The 15007-nt window shown below is 43.2% G+C and overlaps 1 protein-coding gene across 1 annotated transcript; it reads right to left on the bottom strand.

Annotated features, from left to right (window-relative positions):
- Positions 1 to 2447: 2447 nt before the first annotated feature.
- Positions 2448 to 2768, bottom strand: SMIM32 (small integral membrane protein 32). Its single transcript, XM_065644442.1, has one exon. It carries the CDS (start codon positions 2766 to 2768, stop codon positions 2448 to 2450), a length of 321 nt encoding a protein of 106 aa, XP_065500514.1.
- Between the last annotated feature and the right edge of the window lie 12239 nt (positions 2769 to 15007).

Below are 15007 nucleotides of genomic sequence, written 5' to 3'. Positions count from 1 at the left end.
CTGGTGTTTGTCTTGTCCTTCATGTCTTGTCCTTCATCAACCTCCAGGCTGCCGTGAGGAGCCACCAAGCAGGAGACGGCCGCAGGGCCGCGAGTGTCCAGAGGCTTTTTTGAAAAGGCACATTGAGAAATGGGGTTTGCTCTAAAGACACAGTGAATGGTGTATTTGTGTCGGGGGCAGGTGTGTGACCAGCAGAAGGTGAGGAGGGAAAGGGATGGAGTGGATGTTTGGGACCATGTGTGTCATGCACCTAAAGAACCAGTTACAAGGGATAAAATACCCATTGGTCCCTTTCCTGGAGTGCCCGTGCTCAGGAAATAGATTTCATGTCAATTTGAATTTTGGCCCTGGTGAAAGAGAATATCTCAGATGTTTTCTATACGTATGTTTCATATATTGGTTAAAATGTCATTAATAGAACTTTCTTCTGCAATGGAAATAATTCTAGGTATTGATGAGAGCACCACAGGGCATGCATAAAAGCTTTCCCAGTAAATAAGCCAGCACTCTAAGCATGACAGGTTCTTCTGGGGTATCACTTCAACTATCAGGCTGTGGGGGGAAAACAGGGTTATTCCAGGGTTATTCTTGAACACTGAAATAAAGTACAGTAGGCTGCAATGCAGTATGTGCTTTATCAGATCCTGAGGTTCTTTGCCAGCAGAAATTCTTAGACTCTGTAACTCTGTAACTGATAGCTGAAAACGGTGTCATACTTAAAAATCATTAAGAAATGCCTGATTTGATAAGACTTGGTTTATTCAAAAAGGGCTGAGATAAACACACTTGAATTTATTCTCACTTTCTACATTAGAATAATGACACCAGTTAAATTTGGTTCAGAGGAAATTAAAAAATAGCCAACTCTTGAGGAATAAAATATTTAAGCCTGTTATATAGCAGTTTAACTTACTTGAGCATAATAAAACATGGTAACCAAGACAATGACATGGAAGTGTTATCAACTGTGCAATTCCTGTGTTAAAAAAAAAAAAGTTTGCAAACAGGCTCCCAGGTATACATGTTTTATCTGTGTATTTGAGGGTATTTGAGCCTGTATATGTATAACTGCATTGTAAAATCTGTTCATTGGGATTATAGAAGTTATGTACATATATACACACAGCACTTCTGCTGTACTCTGCATGTTAAGAATTAATTTAGAGACAGAGGACCTGACACCACTTGAACCCCATTTTTCTGATAGGTGATCCACTAGCAAAAACTGAAACAAAAATAGGGTTTAGGACTTCATGTTTCTGGATAGCTGCAATTCAGTTGGATGTTGAGCTACTGGGGTTAAAAAAAAAATTAAGCCCTTTGCCCACTGTTTGTGGGAAATAAAAAATACTGTTGGAGGTTCATGCAGTAGGATCTGGAATTCTGCTGTAACCACAAGCTTATTAAAAATCAGCGTATATCAAATAGCACGTCAGGTAACAAGGTTACGCAGAAGCTTTTAAAACAAAAATCTGATAGCTAATTTAAACTGGTGTTTTTTGCCAGTGATCTGTGTTGAATCCAACTGTTCCCGTATTGATAAACCATGTTTTTAATTGTTCTAGATGTATATAAAGAGCAAGGAATAGGGATGTTGTGCATCCAAGCAACTACTCCTATCAAACTGTCTTTTATGGCTTTCAGAAGTTTATCTGCTTCTCGCACTGAACTCGGAGCGCTCTGCTCTCCCCTTTCATTAGTTTACGTACTATTAACGATATTTATTTTCTCTCCTTCCTTCTCTTCATCCTGATTATTTTGGTGTCATGCCGTGGCAAATAATTTCCTTTGTAGCTTAAGAACCTCGACAACAAATTCCTTGGGTACTTAGTGTTTCACAGAACTGGTAACTTAAAACCTGTTCAATGATGCATCAAAACATGAAAACCACCCTTAACAGAATCACAATCAAAAGGCTAAATAAACATTTTTAGTTTTCTCCTCCTGCCTGGCAGGACTCCCGCTGCCTTACCACGCAGTTTCAGCAGCAGTTGAGACAAACGCGTCTGGAAAGTAAACTCATATCCTCAGCGTGGAGCCGTTAGGTAAATATACTGTGGGTTCTTTACATTTGATGCTATGATTTCATAAACATGGGTAACAAGCTCCACCAGATGCCCAAATCAGAGATTGTTGTTAATGCAAATATCCTTGTATGGACACTGAATGGGTGGATGATGACATTTGCATACATATAGAGCTTAATCTGGAATGGCAGGGTAATTTTTTTGCACGAAACTGCATAAATTTGCTAAAGCATTTTCTCTTTAGTTCATAACAAAGCTTTTTATTTACAGCTATTCAGCTTTGCATACAGCATATTTTTCAGCACTCTTTCCCTATTCCTACAGAGGGTCACGTCCCTTGACTGACACGTGGCAGTAACGCCGCATCCCACAGGGCTCCTGGTGCCTGATGCTGTTGTAATTCCGAGTTTCTCTCTAATCTCAGACCGCTTGTGTCCTCCACGGGCTCCTCGCTTCTCTGAGCGATCTGTCGTAAGGAAGAGTAGCAAAAAAAGAATTTTTCAGCTGGCAGTTGATGAAGAGCACAATGAGTGTCACAGTCAAGAGCAGAAAGAAAAACAGAATGATGTAAGTCACCAGGTCTGGCTTATTTATTTCCCCTTCTTTCAACGCCCTGGCTGTCGACATGTAAAAAGCAGAGGAGCTCACGGGTCTCGGTGTGCCACTCAGATAGGGCGTGTTGGTCTGAATGATGAGGTGAGCTTCGGTGGCACTGGTTGAATTTAGCAATTCACTATACATGTTCTTGCTTATGCTTCCTCCACGGTAGAAGTAAAGCAGGAGAGCAAACGCAGTCAGTCTTTGGCATAGGAAAGGAACAATGTTCCAGTTTGTAAGAGGCTGAAAACCAGCCGCATTTTGTCTACATGCATATTAATTCACTTGCACGCCTCAGTGACTTTCCTTCAAATCTTCTTGGCTCACATTTACAGCATTTATCCACAAATATTAATCAAAAATGATACAAATACCTTGTGTCCTGGCCCTCGTTCCCCCAGCACACCTCTTGTGGGGTAATGCGCTGGATCATCTGCTGGTCAGCTGGGATGGGCTGGCAGCCCCGAGGACCTGCTGGGAGCCCCAAGAATCTGCTGGGAGCCCCAAGAATCTGCTGGGAGCCCCCAGAAGTTGCTCCACGTGCATGGGCAGAGGCTCCCCCAGCCCAGCCTGGTACTGGCAGCCGGCAAAGGAGCCAAGACTCCGTTCGGCAGCGCTCACTGCCCGCCAAGGGAAGGCACGATGGGTTTCCAGCTGATTTTCTGAAGTAGGATGCACAAAAATCCGGGGTTAAACGGCATCTGCGGGGAGAGGCAGCTGCTGCTTGGAGATTGAGCTGAATTTGCCGTCGCGGTTCTGTGCCTCGGCAGGCTCCGTGCTGCTGAAATCCTGGTGCTGGGAAGCATTAGTTGAGTTTCTTAATCCCACTTAAAGGTGTGCTGTGGAGGTAACTAAGAGGCTGAGCTTTCTGCTTGAGCTTTCCAGGCACTCCTCTCGATCGCTTTGAGAAAAATAAATTGAAAAAGAAAAAGGAAGAAAAAAAAAAAAAGGACCAATGTCCTTCTGTTTAAAAAAAGAAACACCAAAAAAGCCTCGCTGTGAATGGGAAGGGGGGGTCAGTGCTTTGGAAACCTCCTCTCTGCCCGGGGCTCAGCCGAGCTGCGAGGTGGGACTGGGCAGGGTTCTGTCAAATGTCACTTTTCCCCCCCGACAGAAGCTCCATCGCGGCGTCACTTGCTGCCGTGGGAAGGGGAGAACTGCGTGGTGGTGCCGACCAGCTCCGCAGCCCGTGGTGCAGCTGCCAGTGACACGATGCTCAAAAGGAAGAGATCCCCTGATAAATCCCTGTGAGTGCCTGAGGCTCCGGCTAGAGGTTTTGAGCTGGGGGAGGGGAGCAGAGAATGGGACAAAAAGAAGAAAACTGCATGAGAACCTTGCTTTCTTCCTCACGTCATTATTGTTAAAATCTAGAGTAATCAGAAAATGTCTTTTTTCTTCTTCTTCTGTATGCTCCTCAGCACCCTCTCCAGCCTGACAATTAGCATGTTAATTTTTTTTTCCCCCATCAAATTGCTTTTATGCCGCTATTAGCTGCTGGCTGCTTGCCAGCTTGCTCGCACAATCTCTCGCTCCCATGCATCAGATAAGCACCGTTAATACCTTTATTTTAACGCATCGCAAGTTGTAAAAAGGGCCAGAGGGCAGGGCTGGGGGTGAGAGGAGGGGGAAAGAGAGGGGCCTTTGGTAACTGGGCAGAGGAGAGGGTGAAACATGTTCTCCAGCCCTAGGGTGCTGATCCAAGCAAACGTTAAAGCTGCTTTTGATGAGATATTGCAGCCAACAGTCCTGGGTGGTTAAATGTTTCAATTAGCATAATAAATGTTACTGCTGGGAGAGGGAGAATGGAAAGGGAAGAAATCTTCTGGTCATTTGGGTTTAAATAAAATAAAGTCTTTGCTAGAGAACAACACCCCCTGGGGCCCTGGTCAGCGTGTTCTTCACCTCCTGCTGGGCTCCAGGTGCTCCAGTCAAACCCTTTGTGCCTCCAGCAACTCTGCTGGGGCGGCCCAAAGCTGTCACATCCCCGGGCGCATCCTTCTGCAGCTGCCCTTAGAAAAGCCAAAAAGCCACTACCCACGTGTTTACTTCCAAGTCTTGGGGACCTTTTGAATTCAGGAGATCATCTTCTAAGGCTTTCCTGGTTGTTGTTTCTCTAGTGTTTCTTTTGTTTGTGTGTGGGGGTTTTGGTGGGTTTGTGTTTTGTTTAGTTTTGTGGGGGGTTTTTGTGCTGTTCCCTTCCTTCCCCTTTGTCAGCTCGATGAGCTGCCTTTTCCACATGCTGCCCTCCAGGATGGCTCAGGGGCTCCTTCCTTGCCTGGAGCCGCATCCCCTGCCCACAGAGCCCAAGTAGTTACATCTATTTACTCTGTTCGGGTTCAAAGAACAGGACATGGAGGCGGGCAGCCAGCACGGGGGTTGGAAAAATCAACAGAGTCATAAAAAAGCCAGTATAGTTTGCAACTGTTTTACCTACCATGTCTCCTTGAAAACAGAGAGTTTATGAGAAGCATCACGACATAGATGTCTGGTAGGCTGGATGTCTTCCCAGGACCATCCTGTTTGCAGCTCTTTCCTCTCTGAACTGTTCTTGAGTTTAACCAAACTTTGCATCCTTTTTTATTTATTTACTTTATTGTTTTTATTAGTCTGCAGGAAAAGCAGGAAGGCCTCTGGGGGCTGAGTCCTATAAACAGTGCGGACAGTCTTAAAGTTTCACATACTTTAGCAAAAAGTTTGTTATAAACAGCTCCTCTGCAAATCTAACCAGCTCAGAGGATGCACATGAATGTCATAATTGCGGGGGGCGTTTTGTTCCTGCGTAGAAGCGTGTTTTTTGGTAGCCCTGTGATGTTTCGTGTGATGGCTTGGAGTCAGGCTGCGCAGAAGTGGAGGAGGAAGGTTCTGTCCAGGTGGCTCCTCGCTGACTGTGTGCTCATCCTCCTCCCTCCAGCCCCCAGAGATCCTTCACTGGAGCCATCAGAGGTGTCCCCGAAGGTGGATGGGACAGTCACATCGATGGGACAGTCACCTCGCTGCTGGGAGGGGACAAACAGGCTGTTTGCTCTGCCAGGTCACTGCCCCCGTGTGACCTCGCGTGGCCGCATGTCCCTTCCCTGCACACAAAGGTTGTCCCATCTCAGCTTCCTCTGTCCACCTCTGTTCATGTGCAGGTTGCACACAGACACAGAGCTGGAATCTTTATTTATATTTTCCCTTTTACTTCTGCAAAACATTATCTCTCATTCTGGGAAGATTTGTTTTCTGCCCTGAAGGTACCATAGTTCAGCTCCAGTTGAGAACCGTTCCCAATGGTCACAGTCCAACCAGCCGGCGCTGGGATAAATCCTCGGGGTGTTTTACAAGTGCTCTGTGTGGATGCAGGTGTGGGAGTGCCCCAAACTCCTCCTGCTTTTTGGCTGGCTGAGGCTGATACAGAAACTGATGAGAAGCCCTGGGAGTAAACTAGATGTGTTTTCTGCAGCGCTGTTTCCAGGCTTAATCTCAAAAAAGCTAAATTGCCATAAATAATACTTAATTACAAAAGAAAGAGCTGATTCTTTCCCTCGTTCTCCTTATTTTGCAAGAGCATTTAAAATCTTCAGTTCTTTGTAATTTTTCCTCATTAGCTTGTTATTTAGTAGCTTTGTTGTTATTGTTGCTGGTTTTTTTTAAAAAAAAAACTTTTCCAGCATTTAATGACTTGTTTTGTTAGTTTTTTAAATGTGCACTGACAAAAGTGGTGCAAGGACAAATGTAAAGCCTCCAGACACTGGCTGGAGTTTAACAATAATAAATTTTTTGGTGTTGCATCTTCCTGGCACGTTTGGAAGCTGGATCAGCATTGTCGGCCATGGTAGCATCATGGGGACAATCCCGGGGCCGGACAGGCTCTCCGCCTGCTCCTGTCTCACCCTCCCCTATGGTCATGTCTTCCCCCAAGTACATTTAAGAGCAAGAAGTTTTCTCTCGGAGGTGTTGGAGCTTCCTGAAGCCCGAACTGACCCCAAGGGTTTTATCTATGGTTGCTGTGCTGGCCTGAGCTTGGTCCAGTCTTATAGAAATACTGAAATAGTGGCATAAACTATCCAGAGCAGAAAGAAGGGAAAACGGAGCCTGTGACCCTCAGCACCACTGAGCTGCTGCTCCCCGGGCTGGCACGATGATTGTATTTGCTTTAACAATCCTTCAGCCAAGCTACTCCCAACATAATGCAAATCTTAGCGGGTGGGAACTGCTCAGGGTTCAGCTGCGCTCTGGAAGGCTGGAGCCTTTTCCCATTTCTAGACTGGTAAATAATGCATGATCTCTCTCTTATATGCCTACACAACCCCTACCACGATAAATATCAACTGAGGGAAATGAAAGTGGAAAGAAACATTATCTTTCTCAGTAATGCAACCATTTACAATCTGTGTTATGATCCTTCTGCACTTAGGAGCAAACGGCAGACAGGCGGATGTTTTTATTAGCAGACCAGAAAGCAACAAATCACGGGCTGTAACTTTCCAGTGACACAAAAATGCAACCTCAAAACAATACAGAGGAAAGAAAATAAAAATAATATACAGAGATTATTCCTTTTTTTAAGCGCTCTAAAGGAAAATACTTACTTCCAGGTGCCTGAGAATCAGACATTGAGGACCATATTTTCAAATGTGAGAGAATAAAACTAAGTATGAGACCTCTAATCCAGGGATCTTGCCTTCAGTGCTTAAAATATGGGGCTGGATGCCTGAAGATATTGCCCCAAGTGCAGAAAGGTCTTGAAAATATTTTGCTTCAAAAGAGATTGTGTGTGTTATTTAAAACTAACTTCTAACCTTAGTTTTCTTGCGGCGTGTTTGCACCAGCTGAAGCAGAAGAATTTAGAAAATTTCCAGATAAATTTGTGAAAAATGGAGCTTGTGTGTATTTTATCAGGGTTGCGTCCAAATCCTTCGTTCTCTGGGTTGTGAGAAGCATCATGATTCATCAAGGCATGCCCCATCGGAGGATGGGAAATAAGCATCCTGCACCTCCTGCCGTCCAGGTAAGATTTGGCACTGCTCTGGTGGATGCAGGGAAGTAACTCTGGTGAACAGCAGCGATGTCCCAGCCTCCCTGCCCTCCCATCACTGGTCCAGCACAATGCAGCAACTCCACAGAGCTTCCAAGGGGTTTTGCTGGGTTTGCAGCGTCACCCAGAGTGAAAAGTTTTTTGTCCTTGTGTGGTAGATATGTGGGTTCCCTGTGTCCTGGAAAACAAACAAACAAACAGCCTAAACAATTTATTTCCTTTTTATAATAACTTGCTTTGTGTATATAGAAGGGAAAGCACAAGTGAGCTTCATGCATCCGAAGCGTGTGGGTGATGCTCCAGGAGATGCAGCATCAGTACATCCACGCATGTAGCACATGAGCAGGAAGGTGTTTTGGAAGTGAAAGCAAAAGGTATAATTGCAGAGAAAGGTTGTCTTTGTATCTCCTTTACACTTAGACAACTGATTTCTAGTCATGACGTTTGCGAGCTGAGCCGGCTCTGCAAAAGGAGCCGCTGGCATGGATGCTGTGCTGGGCTCTGTGACAGCCCAGCTCTGGGCAGGAGAAGGGTTTTGCCCAGGTCATCAGGTGCGTGTCAGCGCTGTCCTCAGACAGACCCGAGCTGCTGCTCTGTGGGCTCCTGGACGTGTCAGCTTGTGATAGTATTAGTCCCATCTCTGCAGTGTGACCCTGCTCCCTGGGGCTGAGTCCTGGTCCAGCCTGTCACTGCCGAGGGGGATGTGTCCAAGAACAGCTACATGCATTAACACGGCTACATGCTGTAGGCAGTGTCTATGTTCCTGGCGTTTAAATATTAGGGGCTGAATTTTAGTTAAGAAGGGACGAAGTGTTACAGCTCACTGAGGTTTTAGTTTGGAATACATTTTGCTGTTGGTGCCAAAGATCCCTACCAACCTGCAGGATGTATAAAAGGCAACATCTGTCCCATCCTGAGGACACTCTGGGGGTCAGAAGTGGATTTGGGGAGGCTGTGGGAATTGTGCTTTCATCTGCCTCCTATTCACATCTTTTCTAAAAGAGAATAGAAGGAGTCCTTCTCCAGGCTGCTGCACAAAACACATCCCACCTGTCTGTATAATCCTCCTCCTGCTTGTTGTACTGGTATGCTGTAAACTTCATGTTTGACTATAGAATCAGCTTCGTTGTAGGGAAATTCAGATCAGGAAGGGCCTGGGAGGGTCCTTATAATCTTTTGAGAGTGTCAAACTCTCAGCTAGAAATCCTCCTCCTCTGGCGTTGTCCTGCTTTTCGCTACCTTAATTTTGCCAGCGTTAGGCATTTGGGATGAGGCAAGGATTGTTCAGGAAACTTCACAGAGCATCAAGGGGTTCTTTTATTAGTAGAGCCTGTCTTTATTCATGACTTCTTTCTTGTACAATTCTCCTGTCTGGTGTCAGAAATTTTTCCTCCTTTCTTGCACGCGTCCGGGCATAATCTGTCAGTGATGGGAAGCTGTGGATGTGTCTATCAGACAGCAGATGACACGTTAGGTAGGTAGGGTTCCTCTTTCTTCTCTAGTTATTGATTTTTGCCCCCCCCGCCCCCCCCTTTTTTTTATGGTCTATGTTGTTTGTAAATTTTGAGGGATATCAACGCCAAGTGATGAGGGTGAGTTTTTAAACCAAGGTGAGCCCCTAGACAAATGTATGGAAGTTTCTTTTGCAGACAAGGAGCGCTCCCACCTCCCTGCCTGCCAAGCCTGGATATCTCTCTGATCAGATTCTGTGCAACAAGGTGTCTATTTTTCAACCCCCACCCCTCCCCTGTTTGAAAAATGAACTTGATAATCCTTTACCCTGCAGGGGTTCAGAGCATTAATTACCAAGTGGTCTGACACAGTAAAAAAGACTGAAGAACCAACTGAAACAGGGTGGAAGAGGGAGCTGAACCCTGGGAGCGATGGAGCTGAAACCTTAATAGGTGTCGACACTCTCTGTAGAGTTAAACCTTCATCCCATTGCTCTAAGCCAAGACCTCTGCCCAGCCAGGCAAACCTCACCTCCAAGCTGTGCTGGGGTTTGCTGAGCGTCTGCCTCCCTCCTTACGTGAGTTAATGAAACAGATGTGTTGCTCAGGGTTGGTTATTTATTGTTGGTCTCAGTGTGAGCTCAGCCTGCTCACAGCATCAGCTCAGAGAAACAATGATCCTAGAAACAGGGCTGCCATGCAGGTCTGTGGGTGCCCCTTGGTGATAGGAACAAATTAGGAAGCAGCACATCACCCTTCTCAGACTGGTTATAAACTTCAGAGTTTTAGATAAACTGTATTTTGGGAATTACCAGATTCTCAGTGTGGCTGGCTACCGCTTTAGGGCATATTTCCATTTATGACTGCAAAAAAAAATTAAAGGAAGATTGAACACTGTGTTCCTCAGCAGACCAGGGAATTGAGGGGTTTAATTGTTTGTGTGCTGCTTGATAAGGAAAATCAGTTTTATAATTTCTCATTTGGCATTCGTAACAGTCTGACTTAACAAATCACATTGCTCGTTGTTTTTAACTCACAGGTCTTTTTGGTGTTAAGATAGAAACCTCCTGTAAAACACACGGAGTGTCTCTGGAAGCAGGTGGCCAGCCCATGGCAGGGCATGGTCAATCCTCAGTAGAACCAAGGTTTCCACCAGCTGAACTCTTGTCTCTCAAACTGAAGGCAGTCACCTGTAGGATGGCAGAATAAAAGGATTTGTTCCAATTTTGTTGTATTAAATCCTTAATTAAGAAAAACAGCCTCTTCCCTGTTTCTGCAAAACCACCTGCCAGATGTACAAGGAAAGGGTAAATTTGTAGTTTCAATTCCTACAGCAGCGCTGACCTGAAAGATTTGCACTGTTCACTGAACATATTTGCCCAAAAGGGGTGAAAAAGGTTCATAGACATGTACATCAGGTTTCTGTGTCTGTTTAGTCTGTGGTGGAGTATGAATCCTGGAGAAGGACTTGATCTATAGTATCAATGCTCTATATTTAGGCTTCATTTAATTGTGTAAGCGACTACAAAATGTCCCTGCCTGGAGCAGGCCCAGCCTTGAATCAAATGAAATCAGTCAATTTTTCCCGTGTTCCGGATTCCTAAGGCTCCCCATAAACCTAGAAGCACCCTCTCCTTGTTTCTGTGGGAGGTTGCTGGTCAGGCCTTTATGGAAAGCAAGGTTTGCTATAGGTTATTTGCGCATTTGTAGAAGAAGAAAGAGGAAAGCTCAGATGCCAGACGGAGATGGGAAAGGAGATCTGTGAGCAGCAGGCCCAGCCGGCAACGCCTGCTGGAGGGAAAACCACTCTTACTCATCTTCTTGCTTCTCCTTCTAGCACAGCTTAACCTCATAAGTCCTCTTCATCCTCTTTGTTAACTCAAATGGTTCGGCGTCTTTGGTTCTCGTTGCCTCAGACTGTAATTATTATTAGTCAAGGCAAGGGAGCAGCTCATGGTTGCCAAGTGGGATGGGATTGCACCACACTGGAACATCTCCTGCTTCAGGAAGCCTTGGAGAGGTTCTCCATCGTAGGGTGGTGGCTCCTCTGGGAGTACGTGGCATCCTGGTGCTCACTGGCCACCACCAGCTGTAAAATGCCCTCAGCAAAGATGGTCTGAAACTTGTGCTTGTTGAATACACTTAGAAATAAAAATCTATCAACATGTGGCAAGGGTTATTTTAATAATCTAAAACGTTATTTCTTCTGGAGCATCTGCTCTTTCATGGAGCAAACAGATTGGTTTAGTTTCATTGCTGTAAGTTAATGGAAATAAATTGGAAAAGCTTGATAAACAGTATCAGTTAGGATAACAATATTATCTTTTTCACATCTCTAACAGTGCTCATAAAAGGAAAACTGCATGAAGCAGAAAGCAAATAGAAATACCTCAAATCTCAGCCCCTCAAAATATTTGCAGCTGATGCCCCCCCTTAGTAAAATAAATCTTCACCTGACTTTTGACTTTGCAGACGAAAGCATCATTATCAAGTGCTGCCTCTTTTTGAGAAGATGCAAGAAGTTGTTGTTACTCAGTCATGTTCCTTGCCTAGATAGAAGTAAATACATTCCCGTTGTATATTAATTAGTTCTGAGCCTATGCTGGTGAAAAATAAGTATTGTTATTAAAATTCATGCTTTATAATCAGCACAGCTAGTACAGTCTCTGAGAACAGCAACTTAAAGAACTTTTAACTTTGGTTAATAGTGGAATTATCTAACTCTTGCTATCATTTAACCCATTGCTAAAGTTTTAAGTAGAGAAAGGTTTTGATCATAAAGAGAAATTTTTATGTCGAGATCTTAAAGAGAAAGGTTGCAATCCTTCTCAAAGGCTACATTAGGTTAGCCATTAATTATCAATGCTTATTCATTATAAGAGATTGTCTGCCATAAGATCTCTTGAACTGAAATTTTGAACTGAACTTCAGAACTGAACTTCAGCAGGGCAATTTTGACAAATATAGAAAGGACTGTCCCTTTCACAATTCTGGGGTTTTCTCTTTTGTGGCATCCGTATTTAAAATTAGGCAAAATGACTAATGAGGTTAAGAAACTAATTCTTTAGAAGATCAAAGTAATAAAACTATGTTATTTTCCTTTGAGACGAAACTATGAATTAGAACAAAGAGATATTTTCCATGTAACTTTTTGTTGCATTTTAAAACTCTTTGGTTGTTCCCCAAGACAGTCTTCCATTGTATTTTGCTGTAAACTTATTTGCTGAAGTGTCAGGAACCTAAAAAAAAATATATATATCTAGGACAAAACCTATCAAATATTCTTCTTAATATATATTATTTTTAAGAACCAAACACCCTGTTCCTCCTTAATAAAACCCAGAACAGTCTGTTTGGTTTAACAGGGAGCTCTGCTGGTGTTAGAGTACACAAAATCCACGTTCGCAGAAAGAAGGGGATAAATCTTGGTATTTTTGTTTAGCATTTGTACTTCTGTTTTTCTCCACTCTGAGCTGCCTGAGTCTTCTCTTTTTCATGCTTTGAGACTCTTTGCTGAATGTTTATAGGGTATATTTCAGCCGAATCTCTTGAAATCAGGCTTCCCAAGTGTGTTTTTGTGCCCCCATCCGTTTTTGGGGAATCCTGGAGGGTGGGGAGGGTCGGGGACGTTTGGCTGTTGAACCTCAGGAGCACAGATGCTCTGTGTGCACAGCCAGGGATAACTGCACGGTTGGGATACAAAGAGATGTGGCTCTTTGGCTATTTTTGGTGGGGGTTTTTGTGTGTGTGTGGGGGTTATTTTTGTTGTTGTTTGTTTGCTTTTTTCTGGTTTTAACTGGAGTTTTTAACTCTTCCAGTGCCAGGTTATGCCCAGAGCCACTGTCATTGTTTTGCCCTGTCTAGTATTGCATTCGTCTGGAATATCACAGATCTATGTGGTACCCGCCTGGTAGCCTGGAGGTGCACATCTTTTCAATTACTGACAGATTTCCATAGAAGTATTTTTTTCCCTTGGGTATTTTAGAAAAAATTCGTAGGATGAAAAAGTTGCATCAATATTTTTAATAGATACTTAGAGAGCGAAGTGTTTGGACACGATTGAAAATACTGCTGGGCACCTATTTGCATGTGTAGGTGCCTAAATATCTGAGAAAAACGACCATCTGGTGTCTCTGGACTTAGCTCCTCAGAAAATATGTAGGCCACTGAAATGAAGGGAATTTAGGCCCATACTTTTTTTTTTTTTTGGATGATTTTTTCAGCTCTTAATGTCTCTGTCTCTAATGTGCAGAAGAAGAATATACAAAGACTCTGAAAGGTTCTGCTACCTTTGTACTGTCTGGATGTGTTGTACAGATAACATTATGGAAGATTAGCAGGAAAAAACCCATATATTTTGTACAAGTATTCTGCTCTCCTTTTAACATACATTTGAGCTCTTACTTTATAAGATAAATAATTGTTTATCTGGTGCTTAAGTAAAATTGCGAATTACTTCTGGATCAATTAATTCCTGAAATAATTTTGAGCTACCTCAAGGTGCTTCTCCTCCTTAAAGATTTTCTTTTTCTTCCATTCTTTTCTAATATAATTTTAGATTGGATAAGATAATTCTAGATTGGAGCTTTTAATTTATGTGAAAATCCTGGGTTGGCTATAAGAGAGGATTTGGTGTCAGCGTGCTGCAATACAAACCATTTTTATGTTAAAAACTGAATTTTTATGTTAAAAACTGCAAAGCCACACAAAGTCCTTTAATTCAGAGCTAAAGACCATATTTTGCCAGATTTGGTAGGATGTTCTCCCAGAAGAGATGTGGGTAACTCCCAGTGAGTGACTGTCAGCATTTTGGGGTTTTTTATGTTTGGTCACTAGATTAAATAATCTCTGAGAAACACTGGAAAAAGCCATTCCTAAACCTAGATGTTATTCCAGCTTCTACAATGGGAAGCCCGGGACAGGCATTTAGTAACATTATTATTCATTCAGTGGTGACTCTTTAAATACAGGACAAATTATTGATTCTGAACCTGTTACATGACTGTTTTTCTGCAGTGTTGGTGGTATTTACTGCCAAAATTAAGTAGATACTCATTGATGCTGGGCCAATTCCCTGACTTGCACATTGTCAATCAGGTAGAAATCCAAATGGTTGCCTACTCTCTAAACCGTTTTCTTTCTCTCTGACACCATCAGAAGCACATGACACATCTTGTGTATCATGTGGAAGAAAATCAGATATTCTCTCCTTTTCATTCGGTTGGGAAAAAAAAAAAAGACCCATGATTCTCACTGTATAACAGTTTCCTATAAAATAAATTACTTTATCTGTCTTAATACTGTCACTCTTCTGTTCTCCAGTGATCTACTTCTTCCATCTGTGTGCATAACTGTAATCTTTTCTACACCTACTCTATGTACTCTCAAGTGTCAAAATCCAGCCTCAATCATTCCTGTCATGAGTCTCTTGCTCCTGACAGGAGAGGGGGCAAAAAATTACATTCCTCAGATCTCTGTGCATGATTTCTGGGCTCACTTTGAAGAGTTTATGCAAGCTATCAGAAATATGACATGGCTGAGTTTTGGTTTTAGTTTGGTTTTTGTCACCTCAATTTTTCAACTTATTACTCTTGAACCGACTGGGGTTTTTTATTGCTGTGTGTGTCTTGTCTCCATGATGACTGCAGCTGCATCTAAGCGTAACTTCAGGAGATATCCACGTTACCCAAATCCTATGAAAGTCGATTTGCTGTTTCTTATTGAGTAGTTCTGTGTGACTCATGCTTTGTTCTCTGATATAATTTTTTACGCTCATTTGCAGAATATTATTCAGACAATTGAACTTACTTACTCAAATCACCATCTTTTGTAGTGAGACAGTGCAATCACTTTCCTCTTTCACAAAGCCATTGCAAGAACAATGTGGTGACCCATAAATTACTACCATCTTGTTT

This window comes from Caloenas nicobarica, chromosome 13, assembly GCF_036013445.1.
Source record: "Caloenas nicobarica isolate bCalNic1 chromosome 13, bCalNic1.hap1, whole genome shotgun sequence".
Taxonomy (NCBI): Eukaryota; Metazoa; Chordata; class Aves; order Columbiformes; family Columbidae; genus Caloenas; species Caloenas nicobarica.
Note: the sequence above shows the minus strand (reverse complement) of the source record. Positions and strands in the feature narration are given on the sequence as shown.

What these genes read in the sequence shown, in the direction of transcription:
- SMIM32 (XM_065644442.1), bottom strand. Translation starts at nt 2,768, where the DNA reads ATGTATAGTGAATTGCTAAATTCAACCAGTGCCACCGAAGCTCACCTC.